This window comes from Prionailurus bengalensis, chromosome B3 (assembly GCF_016509475.1).
Source record: "Prionailurus bengalensis isolate Pbe53 chromosome B3, Fcat_Pben_1.1_paternal_pri, whole genome shotgun sequence".
NCBI lineage: Eukaryota > Metazoa > Chordata > Mammalia > Carnivora > Felidae > Prionailurus > Prionailurus bengalensis.
The window spans coordinates 2,430,210-2,445,690 of NC_057355.1; the positions used below are offsets into that span (position 1 = coordinate 2,430,210).

At 58.3% G+C, this 15,481-nt stretch overlaps 1 protein-coding gene across 2 annotated transcripts in view; it reads left to right on the forward strand.

Annotated features, from left to right (window-relative positions):
* Positions 1-2,415: 2,415 nt before the first annotated feature.
* IL16 (interleukin 16) overlaps positions 2,416-15,481 on the forward strand; it is a 95,186-nt gene continuing 82,120 nt past the window's right edge. The window contains exon 1 of one of the 2 annotated variants that reach the window (XM_043554612.1): positions 2,416-2,772. In XM_043554612.1, coding sequence (XP_043410547.1) covers positions 2,733-2,772 — 40 coding nt within the window. In that variant the 5' untranslated portion in view covers positions 2,416-2,732. Of the gene's footprint in view, positions 2,773-12,799; positions 13,358-15,481 lie in introns of those variants that run through there. The other variant, XM_043554613.1, reaches the window with a different exon arrangement.

A 15,481-nucleotide genomic window follows, 5' to 3' on the forward strand; every position in this document is an offset into this window, starting at 1 on the left:
AGAGACTTTCATCTCCCTTCGGATAGGACGACAAACGTTCTTTTATCATCACACGCTCTTCCCGGACCTGTGAGTTGACGGGATAAATGTTGTGCTTTGATAAATGTTGGGCTTTGCTGCCTGTGGCCGAAAGCAAGCTTTTGGCCTCGAGGAAACACACAAAATAAGAACAAACTCAAACGTGTTGGTCTCCCGTTGCTGCTGTAAGAAATCACCACAGAGACAGTGGCTTAAAACAGCGCAGAAGCGTGATCTTGTCCTTCTTGGGGTCAGGCGTGCGAAAGCGTCTCATCGGAGCTGAGGCCAAAGGGCGGGCGGGGCTGTGTTTCCGTCTGGAGACGGGAGGGGAGGCCCCATCGCCTTCCTTCTCCAGCTTCCGGAGGCCACCCGTGTCCGTGGCTCGTGGCCCCTTCCTCTGTCATCACAGCCGGGGATGCAACTTCGTGGGCTCGGACCCCCTCTTCCGCCTCCCCTGTGATTTCCTGGCGCCCACCTGGATAATCTGGGACGATCCCTTGATCTTAACGCCCGCTGATTAGCAAGGTCTGTTCCGTCTGCAGCCTTAACTCCCCCCCTGATGTCCTAATACGACATACCTGCCCAGAGATTCCCGGTACGGGCCTCGGACCTTTTCGTAGCGGCCCATATCCCGCCTACCACACCAAATAAAAATCCCTTTGTCAAAGGCTGAATTCCTACGATCAAAAGCCATGACTTCCGAAATGATCGTCCTTGCTGTCGACTTCACCAAATCTACTTAGGAGTTCTAAAGCCAGTGACTCAACTGAAAACAAAAAAATTCTTTTCGATTAAAAATTTTTTTTTCTATCATCCTCTAGATGGTATGAATGCAAAGCTATTTCCACTGCCTACCTTGTGGGGAAATCACCACGGACATTGGCAAGTTCCTAGAGGAAAACACCCTCAATTCGACTCCCCGAATTTCATCTTCCTTCAAGCATATAGATCCTACCGATCGCTCTGCAATTTGTAACCAATTTGTTCCCTCGGTAACGTGGTGCAGACGTCTTTCCATGACAGCGCGCCGAACTTATCACACCGTTTTGATTTCCGCAAAGCGTTCCGCGTTTACGTGGCCCCGTCTCTCATCGTTGCCACAGCGGGTCCCGCTAGGACGAAGGCCAGGGTTCTGGCCCCCGTGCTGCTGGCAGCCGAGCCGAGGGTCCCGCGGTTTCGCGGCCCCGGGCGGTCACTCGGTTATTCAGAGCAAGATAGGCCTGGTGGTGGCAAAGTGCCAGCTCTGGATCCCAACCCCCAGCCCAGGATGGGGATGACTCTCAGGGAGCTGTTCCCGCTCTAGGTGCTGATAGCAAAGGTTTTTCTGTCAACCTTGCAGCACGGGCCTGAGAAACGGTTTTTTTCGGGTGCGTGCGGGGCGTGCGTGTCTGCAGAGGGACCGCAGTGACCCGGAGGTGGTTCGAGCAGAGCGATGCTCACTCAGCAGGCTTTGATTCTTCAAGATCCTGAGTGGTGGTGGCACTGAGTCTGGTCTAGTGGGGGCTCCTGGCAGGGGTGGGTCACCCCCCGGGACCGGACCGCGGTCTGTGCCACTTGCTTCCTGGTGAGGTTTGCTCTCTATCGGATGGAACAGGGTTGCCTTTCGGTCCTGTCATCCGTTGCGGCGTCTCCAAAACGGTCACATTCTCCCCCAGTTTCCAGCTCTGACTGTTTGCCTACTTATTGTATATTCTTTTGGTCTTTTCGGCGGGGGAATCCAAGGATTTATATAACCCAGCAATCAAGTTGGTCACTTAAAATAATAGTACATCTTGTCCAAGTCTAAAAATAAAATCTCCTGGTATGAGAAGACAAGCGGGGGGAATTGGGTACAGTCGGCGGAACAGATTTTACAGCCCGCTCAGCCGGGGCTCGCGCCCACTTTTCTTTTATCCCTGCTTGTCCCGGCATGGGCGGGAGTCAGAGCGCCTTCTGTTTGTCCTGATTAAAGGCAGCCTCCACCTTCCCCGGAGCCCAACTGCCCTTCTGGGGACACAGGCTGCATTCACCAGCAGCCGCTCTGCCCCAGCCCTTTGCAGATTTTATGAAAGGCGTTTTCACTTGGATTAAACAGGCGCTGTGTTTGTGTGTGGTGTGTGTGAAGGAGAAAATGAATCACTTCAACTTTGGGCAGAGATTTTAGGTGTTGTGTTTGTCCCTTGCAATTACATAAACACACCAGAACTCATTAAAAACAACAAAAAAAAAAGTGCGGGGGGAGGGGAGCTTGTAGTGGGGAGCAGTCTAGCCCTTGGGATGATCTAAACAGTTTAGCACATTTTCCATACGTTCGACCTCAGAGAGGGTTGTGTTCAGTCCTCTCCCAGCAGAGTCTGAGTCCAAAGGAAAGTTTGAGGTTTTACATTTCTGTTTGTGGTACAGGAAAAGGCTTATGATCTGAGGGCTCGATCCAGTGAAATAACATCGCCTTCATGCACAGTTGCTTCGCAAGAAGGGCAGGGGTGGGAAGCAACCGTTCTGAGACGCTCAAGATTTGCTGGCAGCTGGAAAGGGCTTCTCTCCCTCCCTCCCTGCCGGGGGGGGAGAAACAGCTCTAACGACGACTTACTTCGTACTTCTAACTCCTGTTCAAATACTCCCCGCCCAGAAGCTGCCGGTGATCCCCGGGGCTTGTCGAGTGAGCTGAGCGGGCTGGGGCTCTCGGGCTCCCGGGGACTTTTCCCGGCTCAGCCTCCTCCTCGAAGCCCTGCGGCATGAGTTTGCAGAAGAGAATCTTCCCCCGCAGGGAGACCGGTAAGTGCAGCTTCTTCTCAGGGGGTCCCGGGGAGCTGGATACGGAGGGGCTGACTCTCCTCACATCCTCAGGGAGGGGTCCGCTGAGCATGATTTTGGTTACGCCGTATTTTGTGTGTGTGTGTGTGTGTGTGTGTGTGTGCGCGCGCGCGTGCACGTGTGTGGAGCAGGACACATCCCCGTCTGTCCGCGTTGTCTTTGCAGAGCCGGCTGGATGCTCAGTAGTCTGCTGGGCAGAGAGGAGAGGGGCGAGGGTATCGCAGCGCCTCTGCCCCCCCCCCCCCCCCCGAAGAGGAGAGGGAGCCCTGACTGGTGCCCTCACTTCCTCTGTGAGCGTTGCTGGCAACCCTCAGGGAGCAGGGGCATCGGAGCAGTCCGGGTCCCCACCCGCTGAGCTCTGGTCCTAGCAGAAAACAGAACAGAAGGGGGAGCTCCTGGGTGTCTCTGGAGGAGCGGAGCAGAGGCCTCTCTGAGTCTTGCAGGGCTGGGTATGGGGAGGGGAGAGGTGAGGCTGGGAGGGGCCTGAGCACCCTGGCCAGACTCCCTGCCTTGCTGCAGGTATAGATCCGATAGATGGTTTCTTTGACCACCTCCGTTTGCTCTGGAAACATGAATAAACAGGCACCAGGGGAAAGGATTTGAACCCCTCTGCTCAACTTTTAAAGTCAACACTGGCAAAACTTCAGTTCTGTTGTAACTTTGGCATCGGAGAGTAAACACATGGTTTTCTTTAAAAAGGGGAATGAGGCAAGTCAAAGGCACACTCTGACTGTTCCGGCTCCAGGAAGATATGGAAGATACGGCGGGAGCCCTGGGCTCCCTTGGTGAGGTTCCACTCAAGCGTCGCTGGGGTCTGAAGAGAGGCAGTGGCACGTAGGGACCAAGAGCCGGGCTGTGGGGTCCAGCCACCTGGGGTGCGGTCTTGGCGCTGAGGTGAACAGGCTAGTTGACTTGGGGCAGGGTGTGTAACCTCTCCAAGGCTCGGTTTCCTCCCCTGCGAAACAAGGGCCATGGATTCCTACCTCACAGGACTACAGAAGCAATGAAGGAGATAACGCCTGTGAAATGGCCCGAGCATCATATGCGTGATGCCCGGAACTCGGGAGCGTCTGGATGCAGGCTCCTGCCCTATTGTGACACGGGAGCCCTCACAGAGCACCCAGGGCTTGGGGATAAAGGGAGCGCTCGAGGGCCAGGCCGCCATGCCTTCCCTCTCTTACAGCAAGTGGGCCGAGCCCTCAGAATGTCTCCCTTTGGCTGTGGACCATATGGATGCACTTACTGGGGAGTCTTCAAGAGCTGGGCTTGACCTGGTATTCAGTAGGTGCTCACAATTTGGTGAAACCATTTTATTTCTGGGGACGTCTTGCCACTTCCTGCATCGCCTTGTTTGGTTGGGTGTCCCGGTAAGAAAACAGAGATTTGCGTAGGAAGGTCATTGGGGAGTGTGCTTGGGGACACCACGTGTGAGGGGTAAGGGAGGCAGAACTGGTCAGAAGGAAAGCTGGGGGGTGGAAGGCATGGTGATCCACTGGATCCCACGGGTTCTATACTCCTGCGATGACCCATCATTGCCTCCGGGCCGCTCTACGGCCGGGGTACGACCTTGGACGAGGTGGCTGTCTTTAGCAAAGGGTAGTTCTTGAGAGAGACTCAGCTATGACCATCACGGGGGTGACCCTTCTTCAGCTGTGGGAAGGAGTGCCTCGGTCCTGGGTCTGGGCGCTTCTCTGGGGCACAGCCTACAACATCACTTCATAGTGATGATTAGGGGCGCCTGGGTGGCTCGGTCGGTTGAGCGTCCAACTTCAGCTCAGGTCATGAATTCACAGTTCATGAGTTTGAGCCCCACGTCGGGCTCTGTGCTGACAGCTCGGAGCCTGGAGCCTGCTTCCGATTCTGTGTCTCCCTCACTCTCTGCCCCTCCCCTGCTCACGCTCTGTCTCTCTTTCTCTCTCTCAAAAAGAAACGTTAAAAAAAACAACAAAAAAAATAGTGATGATTAAGTCCCCTTTTCTCTTGAGTTCCGCTATAGGATAACTGGGGATTAAATGCATCAGGCTCTGTCCAGTTAAACCCTTACACTGTAGCGTGACCCGGGAAAGCCCCTTCCCACGGTGGGGTCGCTTGTCCCCGTCTAGACGGCGGAGGGACTGACGGAGCAGCGTCGGCCTCGAGGAAGACTCCCAACTGTGCCGTTTCACACGTGCACGTTCTGAGCGTGTGACCTCGTGGCCGCTTGGATCCCCAACGGTAGGTCACGTGACGTCCTCCCCAGGCGCCTCGACGACTCCTGCTGGAAATGGAGCCCCAATTCCCCGGGGGCCCTCGGGACTCTCCGTGGCCAGCCATCAGCAGGAGGGCTGGGCCTTGGAGACACAGAGGGCAGCTCCGCGTAGGGCTGGAGCGTGGGGAGCGGGGGTCTGTGCTCCTTCTCCCCTGCAAGCTGGTGTTTCTCCCGAGGAAACAGAACCATGTGAAGGGTCACCATACTCCTTTGGTGGTTAAGAGCTGCATGGGGCTGCCCAGGACCACGCGGATGTACTGGGTCTGTTTTACCGCCCGCCTCGCCCCACCACCCATTTTCTACTTATTTTTCAATCCGCAAAGAATGAAGTCACTTTCTCGAACACTTGGAACTCATTTTCAACCACTTATTTAGAGCATTCTAGGCCACCGGGCTGGGCTCCGGGGACGGAGTGGGACACGCAAGATGAACGACACACGTGTGTAAATCTGACACGGGGTGCCGGGCGTCTTGGGTGCTCTGACGGGGAACTGACCTAGTGGGTGGGTCGGGGGGCTCCCCTGAGGCGGGGCTGTTCGAGCCGAGCTCTGAACGGGGGGCGGTTACGTGGGGGCAGGGGGAAGCAAGCTGTAGGTCAAGGGAACAGAACCTCGGAGGGCACAGATGAGGGAGAACTGTCTCAAATCTCACCAGCTAATGAGCCACTGTAAGCATTAAAAAAAATTTTTCGGGGCGCCTGGGTGGCGCAGTCGGTTAAGCGTCCGACTTCGGCTCAGGTCACGATCTCGCGGTCCGGGAGTTCGAGCCCCGCGTCGGGCTCTGTGCTGACGGCTCGGAGCCCAGAGCCTGCTTCCGATTCTGTGCCTCCCTCTCTCTCTGACCCTCCCCCGTTCATGCTCTGTCTCTCTCTGTCTCAAAAATAAATAAACATTAAAAAAAAATTTTTTTTTTTTAAATTTTTCTTTTTTAAATTTTAGAGAGAGGGAGAGAGCGCACGCGTGAGTCGGGGAGGGGCAGAAGGAGAGAGAATGAGAATGTCTAGCAGGCTCTACGCTCAGTGTGGGGGCGGGGGGCTGACACGGGACTCCACCCACGACCCCGGAGGCATGACCTGAGCTGAAACCAAGAGTCAGACGCTCAGCCGACTGAGCCACCAGGTGCCCCCGTGAGCGTCTTTAGTGTACCTCGCCCGTCTGTGCTCTTTGCAGGGTTTAAGAAAACTGCTCAAGGGGACTTGTTAGCTCAGGAAATACAAGCTTTTGCTGGAGGGCAAGGCCTCGAGACCCTCCTCTGTGAGCATCAGACAGTCACCACGTTCCCCACACCTGGTGGCCGGCTTGCACAGCCCTGGGAGGCCAACACGGTTGTCTTTACTTTGCAGGAGAACAGAAGTGAGGCCCCGGGGGTGGGGGGCTTGTCCCCGCAGCGAGCGGCAAGGCAGAGTTGAACCCGGGCGGGTCTGTTTCATCCAAGAGCCCGAGGTTTTCGACGCCGCACTGCGGCTGAGCAAGACCAAGGGCGACCCTCACACGTGCGCATGATTCCACTTGACCGTGGGGCTTGTCGGTTCCCGCAAGGGGAGCAGAACCCCCACCTGAGGGCCTCAGAAACCCACATCAGATGGCTGTGCCACGACGGATTTAACCGTCCCCCAAATTACTGATTCTCCAGCCTGCTTTCCACTGTATTTCTTCCAAAGCGGGATGATGAGACCTGTTCAAACGCACAGAAAAGTGGAAAGGATTGTGCTCAATGAGCATACCCCGCTTTTAAATTCCGCAAGTGACATTTTACTCTATTTGCCTTAACGCACGTCCGTCCATCCCTCCCTCCCTCCATCCGTCTGTCCGTCCACACACCCATCTTACTTTTTGGATGCATTTCCAAATAAGTTTCTTTTATGTTTATTTTTGAGAGAGAGAGAGAGAGAGAGAGAGAGAGAGAGCGCGCGCGCGCGCGCGCGCACAAGCGGGGGAGGGGCAGAGAGGGAGGGAGACACAGAATCCGAAGCAGGTTCCAGGCTCCGAGCTGTCAGCACAGAGCCCCGCACAGGGCTTGAACTCACGAACCTTAAGATCGTGACCTGAGCTGAAACCGAGAGTCAGCTGCTTAACCAACTGAGCCATCCAGGTGCCCCTTGAGCAACGTTTTTTTTTTTTTTTTTTTTTTTTTAGTGTTTATTTTTGAGAGACAGAGAGACACAGAGCACAAGCAGGGGAAGGGCAGAGAGAGGGAGACACAGACTCCGAAGCGGGCTCCAGGCTCCGAGCCGTCGGCACAGAGCCCGACGCGGGGCTCGAACCCATGAAGCGTGAGGTCAGGACCTGAGCCCAAGTCGGACGCTTAACCCACTGAGCCACCCGGGCACGCCATAATTTGCAAGTAAGTTTTAGGCATCACGACCCTTCACTTCTAAACACTTCAGCACGTACGTAAATTAATCTGAGTGCAGTATTTGTTTATTCTCCTCTGAGGTAAAATGTACATACGCTGAAATGTGTGTACAGGAAGTACACCCTTGAATTAATTTTGAGAAATGGACACACCTCTGTGAGGCCGACTCTCAGCACAACGAGACACATCCACCCCAGAAAGCAGGAAGCTCCCCGCCCCCCAAGCCCCTTCTCAGTTGGGTTCCGCTTTGACCAATAATCTATCGTGTGTTGCTAAATTTAACAGTGCCTGCTTCGTCCTGCCCCGGCCCTCGGGTCCTTCGCCTTGCGGATGGCGCTGGGGCACTGAGGTGGCCTGGGGTGGGGGAAGGCAGTGATGCTCTTTGCTGAACCCGCACCACCCGTCAGGCGGTGAGCACGTTTCTTCTTTAAGTCTTTTTTAAGAAAATATTTATCATCACCTTAGCTAATGTATGGCGTGTGCCGTGTGCTCTTGGCTTCGGGACTGGGTTCCCGTGACTCATCGCTTACACACGACCCCCAGTGCTCATCCCAACAGGCGCCCTCCTCGGTGCCCATCACCCGTTTCCCCTCCCCCACCCCCCCACCGACCCCCAGTTTGTTCTCTGTGTTCAAGAGTCTCTTATAGTTTGCCTCCCTCTCTGTTCGAAACTATTTTTTCCCCTTCCCTCCCCCCATGAAATGAAAACCCTTTCACTAAGGGGAAGGCTGTAGCTCAGAAGGGGAGTGGCTTACCCAAGTCGCACAGCCGGTTAGCATCAGCCCAGCCTGGTAAGAACCAGCCCCGGACTCCTGGGCCAGTGCTCGTTCAGTGCCCACTCCGGCCTCCCGAGCCTGGAGCGTGCACGCGCGTAGCTGGGCGTGCATCTGGTTCCGTTCTTCTGTCTCTGTCCGAGTTCTATCTGAGCGTATGCGTCTGCCCACAAAGACCTCTCTCTCCCTCTCTCCTCCCTGCCCTTTTCTTCCTCTGTCTCTCCCTCTCCTCCCCCTTTCTTCTCACAGCTGTTGGGCAGTTGCTTGGGGGACTGTTAGGGCTACAGAGAGGCGTAAGACTCAGTCCACAGCACGGAGAAGCTCACGCTTACTGGATGGGACGTGCAGGAGTGAGTCGGCGTGGAGTGCTTTGGGAGAACAGGAGGACGGCTCCCGTTCCGGTGAGCTGGGAGGGGTGTCCGGGAGGGCTTCCTGGAGGAGGTGACTCTGGGCCAAACCTTGAAAACCCTACAAGAGCTGGCCAGGAGGCCGGCGCCTGCGAGTTGGAAAGGGCAGCGCGTGCGTGCGCGGAGGTGCGGAGGTGGGAGAAAGCAGCGGCGTCTGGAGGAACATCAGGCACGGGGGAGAGAGCCAGTGACCTTGGGCAGGGATTTGAAATTTTTGCCTATTGAGTCAGTCGTGTCATGATCATAACAAATTAAGAGAAGAAAGCGGGGATTTCTTCATCTTCACAGACGTTGCTTTCTGGTGCCAGGCAGGACGGGGCGCTCGTCAGATAGCTGCGCGGGCAGAAAGACAAAAGCGGGGAGCAGCCCCCTCGCTCCACTGGGGGAGGGGACAGGCATCCCGCCTGGGGGACCTCTGGCATCCTGTCAGAGAGGGACAAGACAGGGACTCCGCTGCTCCCACACCCTCGTGAGAGGCGACACCCCGAAGCGAACACAGAACACGCCGGTCCTGCCCAAGCCCTGCTGAGTGGACACGGTTGACCCCGGGGGCCCCGTGTGTCCTTCATTAATACCTGGCCTTCCTTTGCGGCCAGGTGGAGAGGAGGCATGCGGTGCCAACAGTCCTAATCTGGGCCTTGGAAGCGCAGCTCGCCAGCCTGACCACTCCCTCCCGCTCTGGCGTTAACCCTTTCTAAGCCCGTCCCGGGCTGACCTGTGGGGCAGGCATTTCCAGGTCGCTCAGCGGCCTTCCTCGGACACGCGCGGCCTGGACTTCGTTGTCAGATACCCTTGGGTTCAGATCCTGGCTCTGAGCCTTGGGAAAGTGGTTTTACCACCGCGCGTCCTCACTGTCCCTGCCCCGGGCAGGGAAACAGGGGCAACCAGCGGCCCCCCGCCCTCCGGGCCGACCGCGGAGCCGGATTCCGTGCTGACAGCGCCTGGCACGGCGTGTGCGCGCAGCGAGGGTGCCGCGCGCAGGGTCTCGTCGTGCTGGTCAAGGCCGCGTCTCCGAGCGCTCTTTTCTCACGGGCTGTGGCCGTGGCTGGAAGCACGTGCCTCCGCGGGTCCAACCCAAAGGGTTATCAGAGCTCCGGGAAATGAACTCTCTTCCCTTGGAGGGCCCCACGGGGTCCCGGTCTGTGCCCTTCAAGGAGCTGGGACCAAGAGTGTCACTAGGTTTCTGAAGTTCCCTTTAAATCTGTACCTAATCAGATTCATCTGATTAAGAAAACGTCTGTGCGAGCCCTGTGTAGGCTCTAAAGCGCAAACAAATGTGGGAGCTCATTACACGGCATTAGTCACTTATTTATTCGTTCGGTTGTGGGTTGATTCATTCGGTAAATGTTTATTGAGACCTTCTGGGCCAGGCATGTCCCAGAGCCGGAGACCCTGCTGTGAACAAGAGTGACGATTTCTGTTCGGGGCGCTTATGCTCTGGAGGGGACACGCTCTGTGAAGTTTTTCTGTTAACTTGAAGCTGCCTTAGGGGCGCCTGGGTGGCTCGGTCGGTTGAGCGTCCGACTTGGGCTCAGGTCATGATCTCTTTGCTCAGAACTTTGTAAGAACTGGCACATCTCCGGCAGCCCAGTCGGAGGGGTCCGAGGGCCAAAGCCATCCCGCGGCCGAGTGGGCCAGTCCCCAGGGAAGGGACGCCTCACCCGTCCGGGACCATGTGCCTGGCCAGGGGCAGGAAGCCTGCTTCAGGGCCCACGGTCTCCGCTCCTGGACCCTGGGGTTGAGTTTTGGGGTGTGCAAATAACTACCAAAACGTGGAGGCTGGGAGGGAGAGGTCCCACCCGGAGAAGTCAAGAGGACCGCTCCTGTGGGGCCTGGGGATCCCCGGTCGGTCCTCAGGTAGCGACCCCAAGCAGGAAGCAGGAGGAGTTCCTAACTGAGAAGCCCCAAGGCTGGCCACGTGGGTCTGGGGGTTTTCGACACGTGGGTGGCCGGCACGCTGGGGGGACTGGCCCTGATCACACAGCGTGTCCGCGGTGCCCGGAGCGAAGGTACTTCCTGGGGGGCCGGGCGGGTAACAGGAAATCCGGTGCTCGCCGGGGTCTACCAGCTGTCTGCAGGTGCCGGCCGGTCTTTCCGTAGCTGGAAACGGGGACGGGTGCGCGTGTGCGCGCGAAAGCGTGTACGCGTGTCAGCGTGTGCGTGTGCAGGTGTCCGGGGGCGATCCCACGGAGGTGAACTTTGGGTCTGGTGCTCAGGGGAGACTGAAACGCACATGAGTGATGGGAGGCGCGCGCGCGGGGTGTCTAAGGGGGGCTTCCTCTCCCATCGCCCCCCGCTCAGGGACTCTGCGCCCTGAGCCCTCAGTCCCGTGGGGCAGATGAGCGAACGAAAGCTGAGCCGCGACCAAGATCCCGTCGTGAGGCCTCGGGGGCTCCCCGGCCTGCTCCCCCCTCCCTTCCCACGGGCACGCGGTGAGCCGGCCCACGCGGTGTCAGGCCGCGGAGGGAAGCCCGTCCTTTGCCTGGAGGGGGTCCTGGGGGGCACAGGCGCCGCGCGGTTTCCACCTTGAGGTGCAAAGCACCCTGGGTCAGTAAGGGTCTGGGCGCGATGTCCCCCACACTTCGGAACGAATTTGCTTTCTGATAGTCAAGGAAGGCGGGCCATCTGATAGGAGGGTAAGGCAGGGGCTGGCGTAGGGAGAAAGCTGTGGGGTCTGCGAAGGGTGAAGCGACCTCCAGAGGCCGGGGGGACTCCGTCGGTCCCAGCCTTGCTGCCGGATACAGACAGTCCCAGAATCTGGACCCTGGACGCTGGACCCGAGCCCCGGCTGCGCTGTCCCCCCTCCCACCCACCCCCAAGGAAAGGGGAGAGTCTGTGCCTGCTGACCGAGGCCTACATTTTCTGCTCTTGAGAATTTCCTCCGCGGCCCTCCAGACTCAGCCCTGCGACGCCGGACGGTCCCCCACACCCGCTGACAAAGACAGCTTTGTCTCCAGTGCGTCTCCTTGTGACCGTGGGCCTGGCTGCCGGGCAGTGGCTGGACTTCTGCAGCCCCACACGGAATTGCAGGGGCCTCCTACGGGCGCCCACAGCCTCGTTAGAGCCCCCAGGAAGCCCTGAAGGGCTTGTTGATGGGTGCTTGGAGCGCATTCCATTTTTCAGAAGACAGGGCCCCACAGAAGCCCCAGCCCGGCACGTGCCAAGCGTTCACGAGGCTGTGCTTAGGGGACACGTGTGGGAAGCTCTTCAGGGGGCAGATAGGCTGAATGCCACCCTTAGATTAAGCTCTCCAAGGGGACATGCGGGGGTGGGGGGAAGCACCCCGGTCACAAGGCAATCATCCCGACGGGGGAAACAGAGGCGCCTTGTCCCTGTTTGCTGGGGCCCTTGACGCGCTCCTGTAAGTCATGTCCTTGGCCCTCCAACTCGAACCACCTGGAGGGCTTGCCGAAACAGAGGGCCAGGCCCCGCCTGCCCAGGTCCTGAGTCAGGAACCTCAGAAACTGCATTTCTACGGGCGCCTGGGCAGCTCAGTCGGTTAAATGTCCGATTTCGTCGCAGGTCGTGATCTCCTGCTGGTTCGAGCCCCATGTCGGGCTCTGTGCTGACGGCTCAGAGCCTGGAGCCCACTTTGGATTCTGTGTCTCCCTTTCTCTCTCTGCCCCTACCCCACTCACGTTCTGTCTGTCTGTCCGTCTCTCTCTCTCAAAGGTAAATAAACAGTTAAAAGGAAGGAAACGTGCATTTCTAGCAGATGGTGCTAACACCGTTGGCTTGGGGCCAGACTCTGAGAACCGCTGGGCTGCCTCAGCTCCTGAGAGCCAGTTTTTACTCTAGGGACAGAGAGGCAGTGTGGTGCCATAGAAAGAGCCTGGGCTTTGGTGCTGGGTGGATCGGGATCAGACTCCAGGCTGGGTGACCGCAGGGAAGTTGCCGGACTCTGGCGAGCCAGGGATGGGCTATGACCCAAGGTCACCAGGTCTGCGCATAGCAGGTGCTCAATGAATTTTTGTGCAGTGATTTTTTTTTTTTATTTTTTTTATTTTTGGGACAGAGAGAGACAGAGCATGAATGGGGGAGGGACAGAGAGAGAGGGAGACACAGAATCGGAAACAGGCTCCAGGCTCCGAGCCATCAGCCCAGAGCCTGACGCGGGGCTCGAACTCACGGACCGCGAGATCGTGACCTGGCTGAAGTCGGACGCTTAACCGACTGCGCCACCCAGGTGCCCCAGTGCAGTGATTTTTAAGACGGGTATGATAACATTGGCTGGACTGGTGGCAGGTCGTGGGAGCCGACGTTTGCGTAAGGCTAGCAGCGTGTCAGGCCCGAGGAGGCCTGCTGGGGATCGGGGGTTCTGGGCGGGGCCGCCCCCTCCCGGTGTTCCCCGCAGCCCAGCAGATGGTGGCCTTTGTTCCGAGGCTCAGCTTCCCAGCGCTGGCAGCCTCCCTTTCGGACCAAGGCTTTTCACGGGGAGAAATCAGATGGCTCAGGTCGGGAGTCTCTAAGCAAACCCGCGCCAGGCTGGACGCGTTCGCTCTGAGTCACCTGTCCAGAGCAGGTGGCGAGGGCAGCGTCTGACTCAGAGCATCCCAGCCGGCGGCGGGGCCTGGGATGGGACCCGCAGAGCGGCCTCTGGGTGAGGACGGAAGTCTATTTCCCATCCTCCGCCGGTCTGACCCAGGCTGGGGCCCCAGGCTGTCCCGGGGAAATGGTGCCTTCACCTCTGCCGGGGAGCCGGAGAGAAAACTGAGGGAGGTGGATGCCCTGGGCACCGCATGCAGGGAGGTAGGTGGGCCCAGGTGAGTGACGGTCCCTCCGCCGGCCGCTCTGACCGGGAGGCTGGCCCCTCTGACGGGCGTGGGGGAGGCTCTTGGTTGCTGGAACTTGACGTCATCTTTGGAAGCTGTGCTGGGGTGGAGGCAGGAGCAGAAGCCAGAAGAATCTTAGGGTGGGAGTCGTGAGCCACCACGGGGCGCAGGGAGTGAGGAGGAAGCCGCGTCGGAGCTTGTGGGGAGGGGACGGGCCGGTGACCTCCTGCGTCTGCTGTGCATGTCCCGCATTCCTGGGGCTTCTGGTTCTGGGACATCCGACCGGCGGCCGAGACCCCACCCTCGGTGCGGGACACGGGGACACCAGGGGAGGCCTCCCGGCTGCCGGCCAGCTTCCTCCTCCCCAGATGCATGGGAGCTGACGGGTGTCTCTGACCTTGACCGGGGTGGGGAGGGCAGCGTCTCTGCGTGTCAGCCACGCCGGTGTCGTGGGCGGGCTCCCACCACTAATTCCCCACCTTGCTTGGGTCCCAGGGTGGGCGACCCTTCGGCTGAGGAACGTGCTTGTCTCTGCCGGAGAATGCGGTCCCCGCAGATGCCCTGGCGCTCTGTGGACACGGGGAGGCGTCCCCCCTCCTTCTCGTTCCGGGCGGAGCCCCTCAAAGGCGGCACCTTTGTCCCTGGAGCCCAGCTCCGGGCCAGCCCGGGGAGCCGCTGTCCGTGGGCTCCTGCCCTTCCTCTTGGTGCCCGGGAAGGAGAGGAGAGGTCTGCTCTTCTCCTCCGTTCGCCCTCTCGTCCTGCTTGTCCTGTGGTTAGGTGGCCGTCGGCATTTACGACCACCGTGGAGGGCCCCTCCTACCCTCCGCATCTGACAAGGACAGGAGCTGGTGGGGGTGGGGGAGCCGGTGCCCCCTGCTGTCTGTTGGCTTATTCAGCCCCAGTGGTGCTCATCGGTGATAGTCTGCCAGGCGCTTCCTGCCCCAGGTGCCGCCTTAAAGCCTTTGCACGTGGCATCTTGTACGAGCCTCTCGGCACCACCCCCCCTTCGGTCCTGTGTCCCCAGAACAGAGAGGTGAGGCCACTTGCCCAGGATCTCCCGTCTAGAAAGGGGCACTCCGGATCCTCACCCCAGCCCGACTCCCACATCTACACCCGTCATTGCTACATGGCTCGGCAAATGTCTGCATTTCCTAATCGCCAAGATTTACCTTTCCTGGGTAGAAGGTTGGGTTATAATTGCCCAGAGCAGGTGTTTGCTGGCTCTTTCCATGCATGGGAACCTTCCCGGAATTGAAATCTTTCCTGAGAACTCATTATAAACTGTCAAAAGCAGAATTGCTCAGGTGGGGGGCGGGGGGCAGGGGTGTGGGACCCATCCTTTGCCAGCCTCCCCCATCCCTTTCTGGGGGGCCAGCAGTGGCCCCAGCGTTTGGGGGGTGAGGCGGGGAGGGTGCGCTCGGAAATGAAATCCACTCACCAGCCGGATGGGGTCCTGGCTCCCAACTGACTCTTCAGTTTCATCAGCCCGAATTGGCGATTCGGTCCCTTTGCTCCCAGCTCACGCCCCCGGGCTCCAGGGCCACCAAGAGATCTGCTCTGATGGGAGGACAGGAGGGTCCTTTAAATCTTTCTGCCTCTGTACATGTTGTTCTCTGGACGTGAAGTGCTTTCTCTGGAACCTCCTGCCTTCCTTTCTCTGGGTGGAAGACCCTCATCCGGCTTTCCAGCCTCAGCTCACGGGCTGATTCCTCGGTGAGGCCATTTATCAAGTCACTTCAGACTGTGGCCCTTGATTCAAACCCGTATGATTGAACTCCCCACGCTGGGCATATTCTCCGCTCACACGTCCGTCTTCTCCAACGGGCCGTAAAAGATCGTGTCTTCCCCCTCGACACCCATCAGTGCCTGGCACACGGTGAATCTCCGGGAACGACCTGTGGCCCAAATAAGTGAATACCAACATGACCGCAGCCTTAACTGTAACCAACAGTAGCTGGCATTGGCACTGTCCCCGTGGGCCGGTGACAGATTTTCACACGGAAGACGTTTGTTTTTTTTTTTTTTTTTTGGATCCCGAGACCCAGATCGGTGCGGAGAGGACCACGCTCGCGTACGCGGGCACAGAAATATCCAGTGAGGGTATGATGGTTCTGA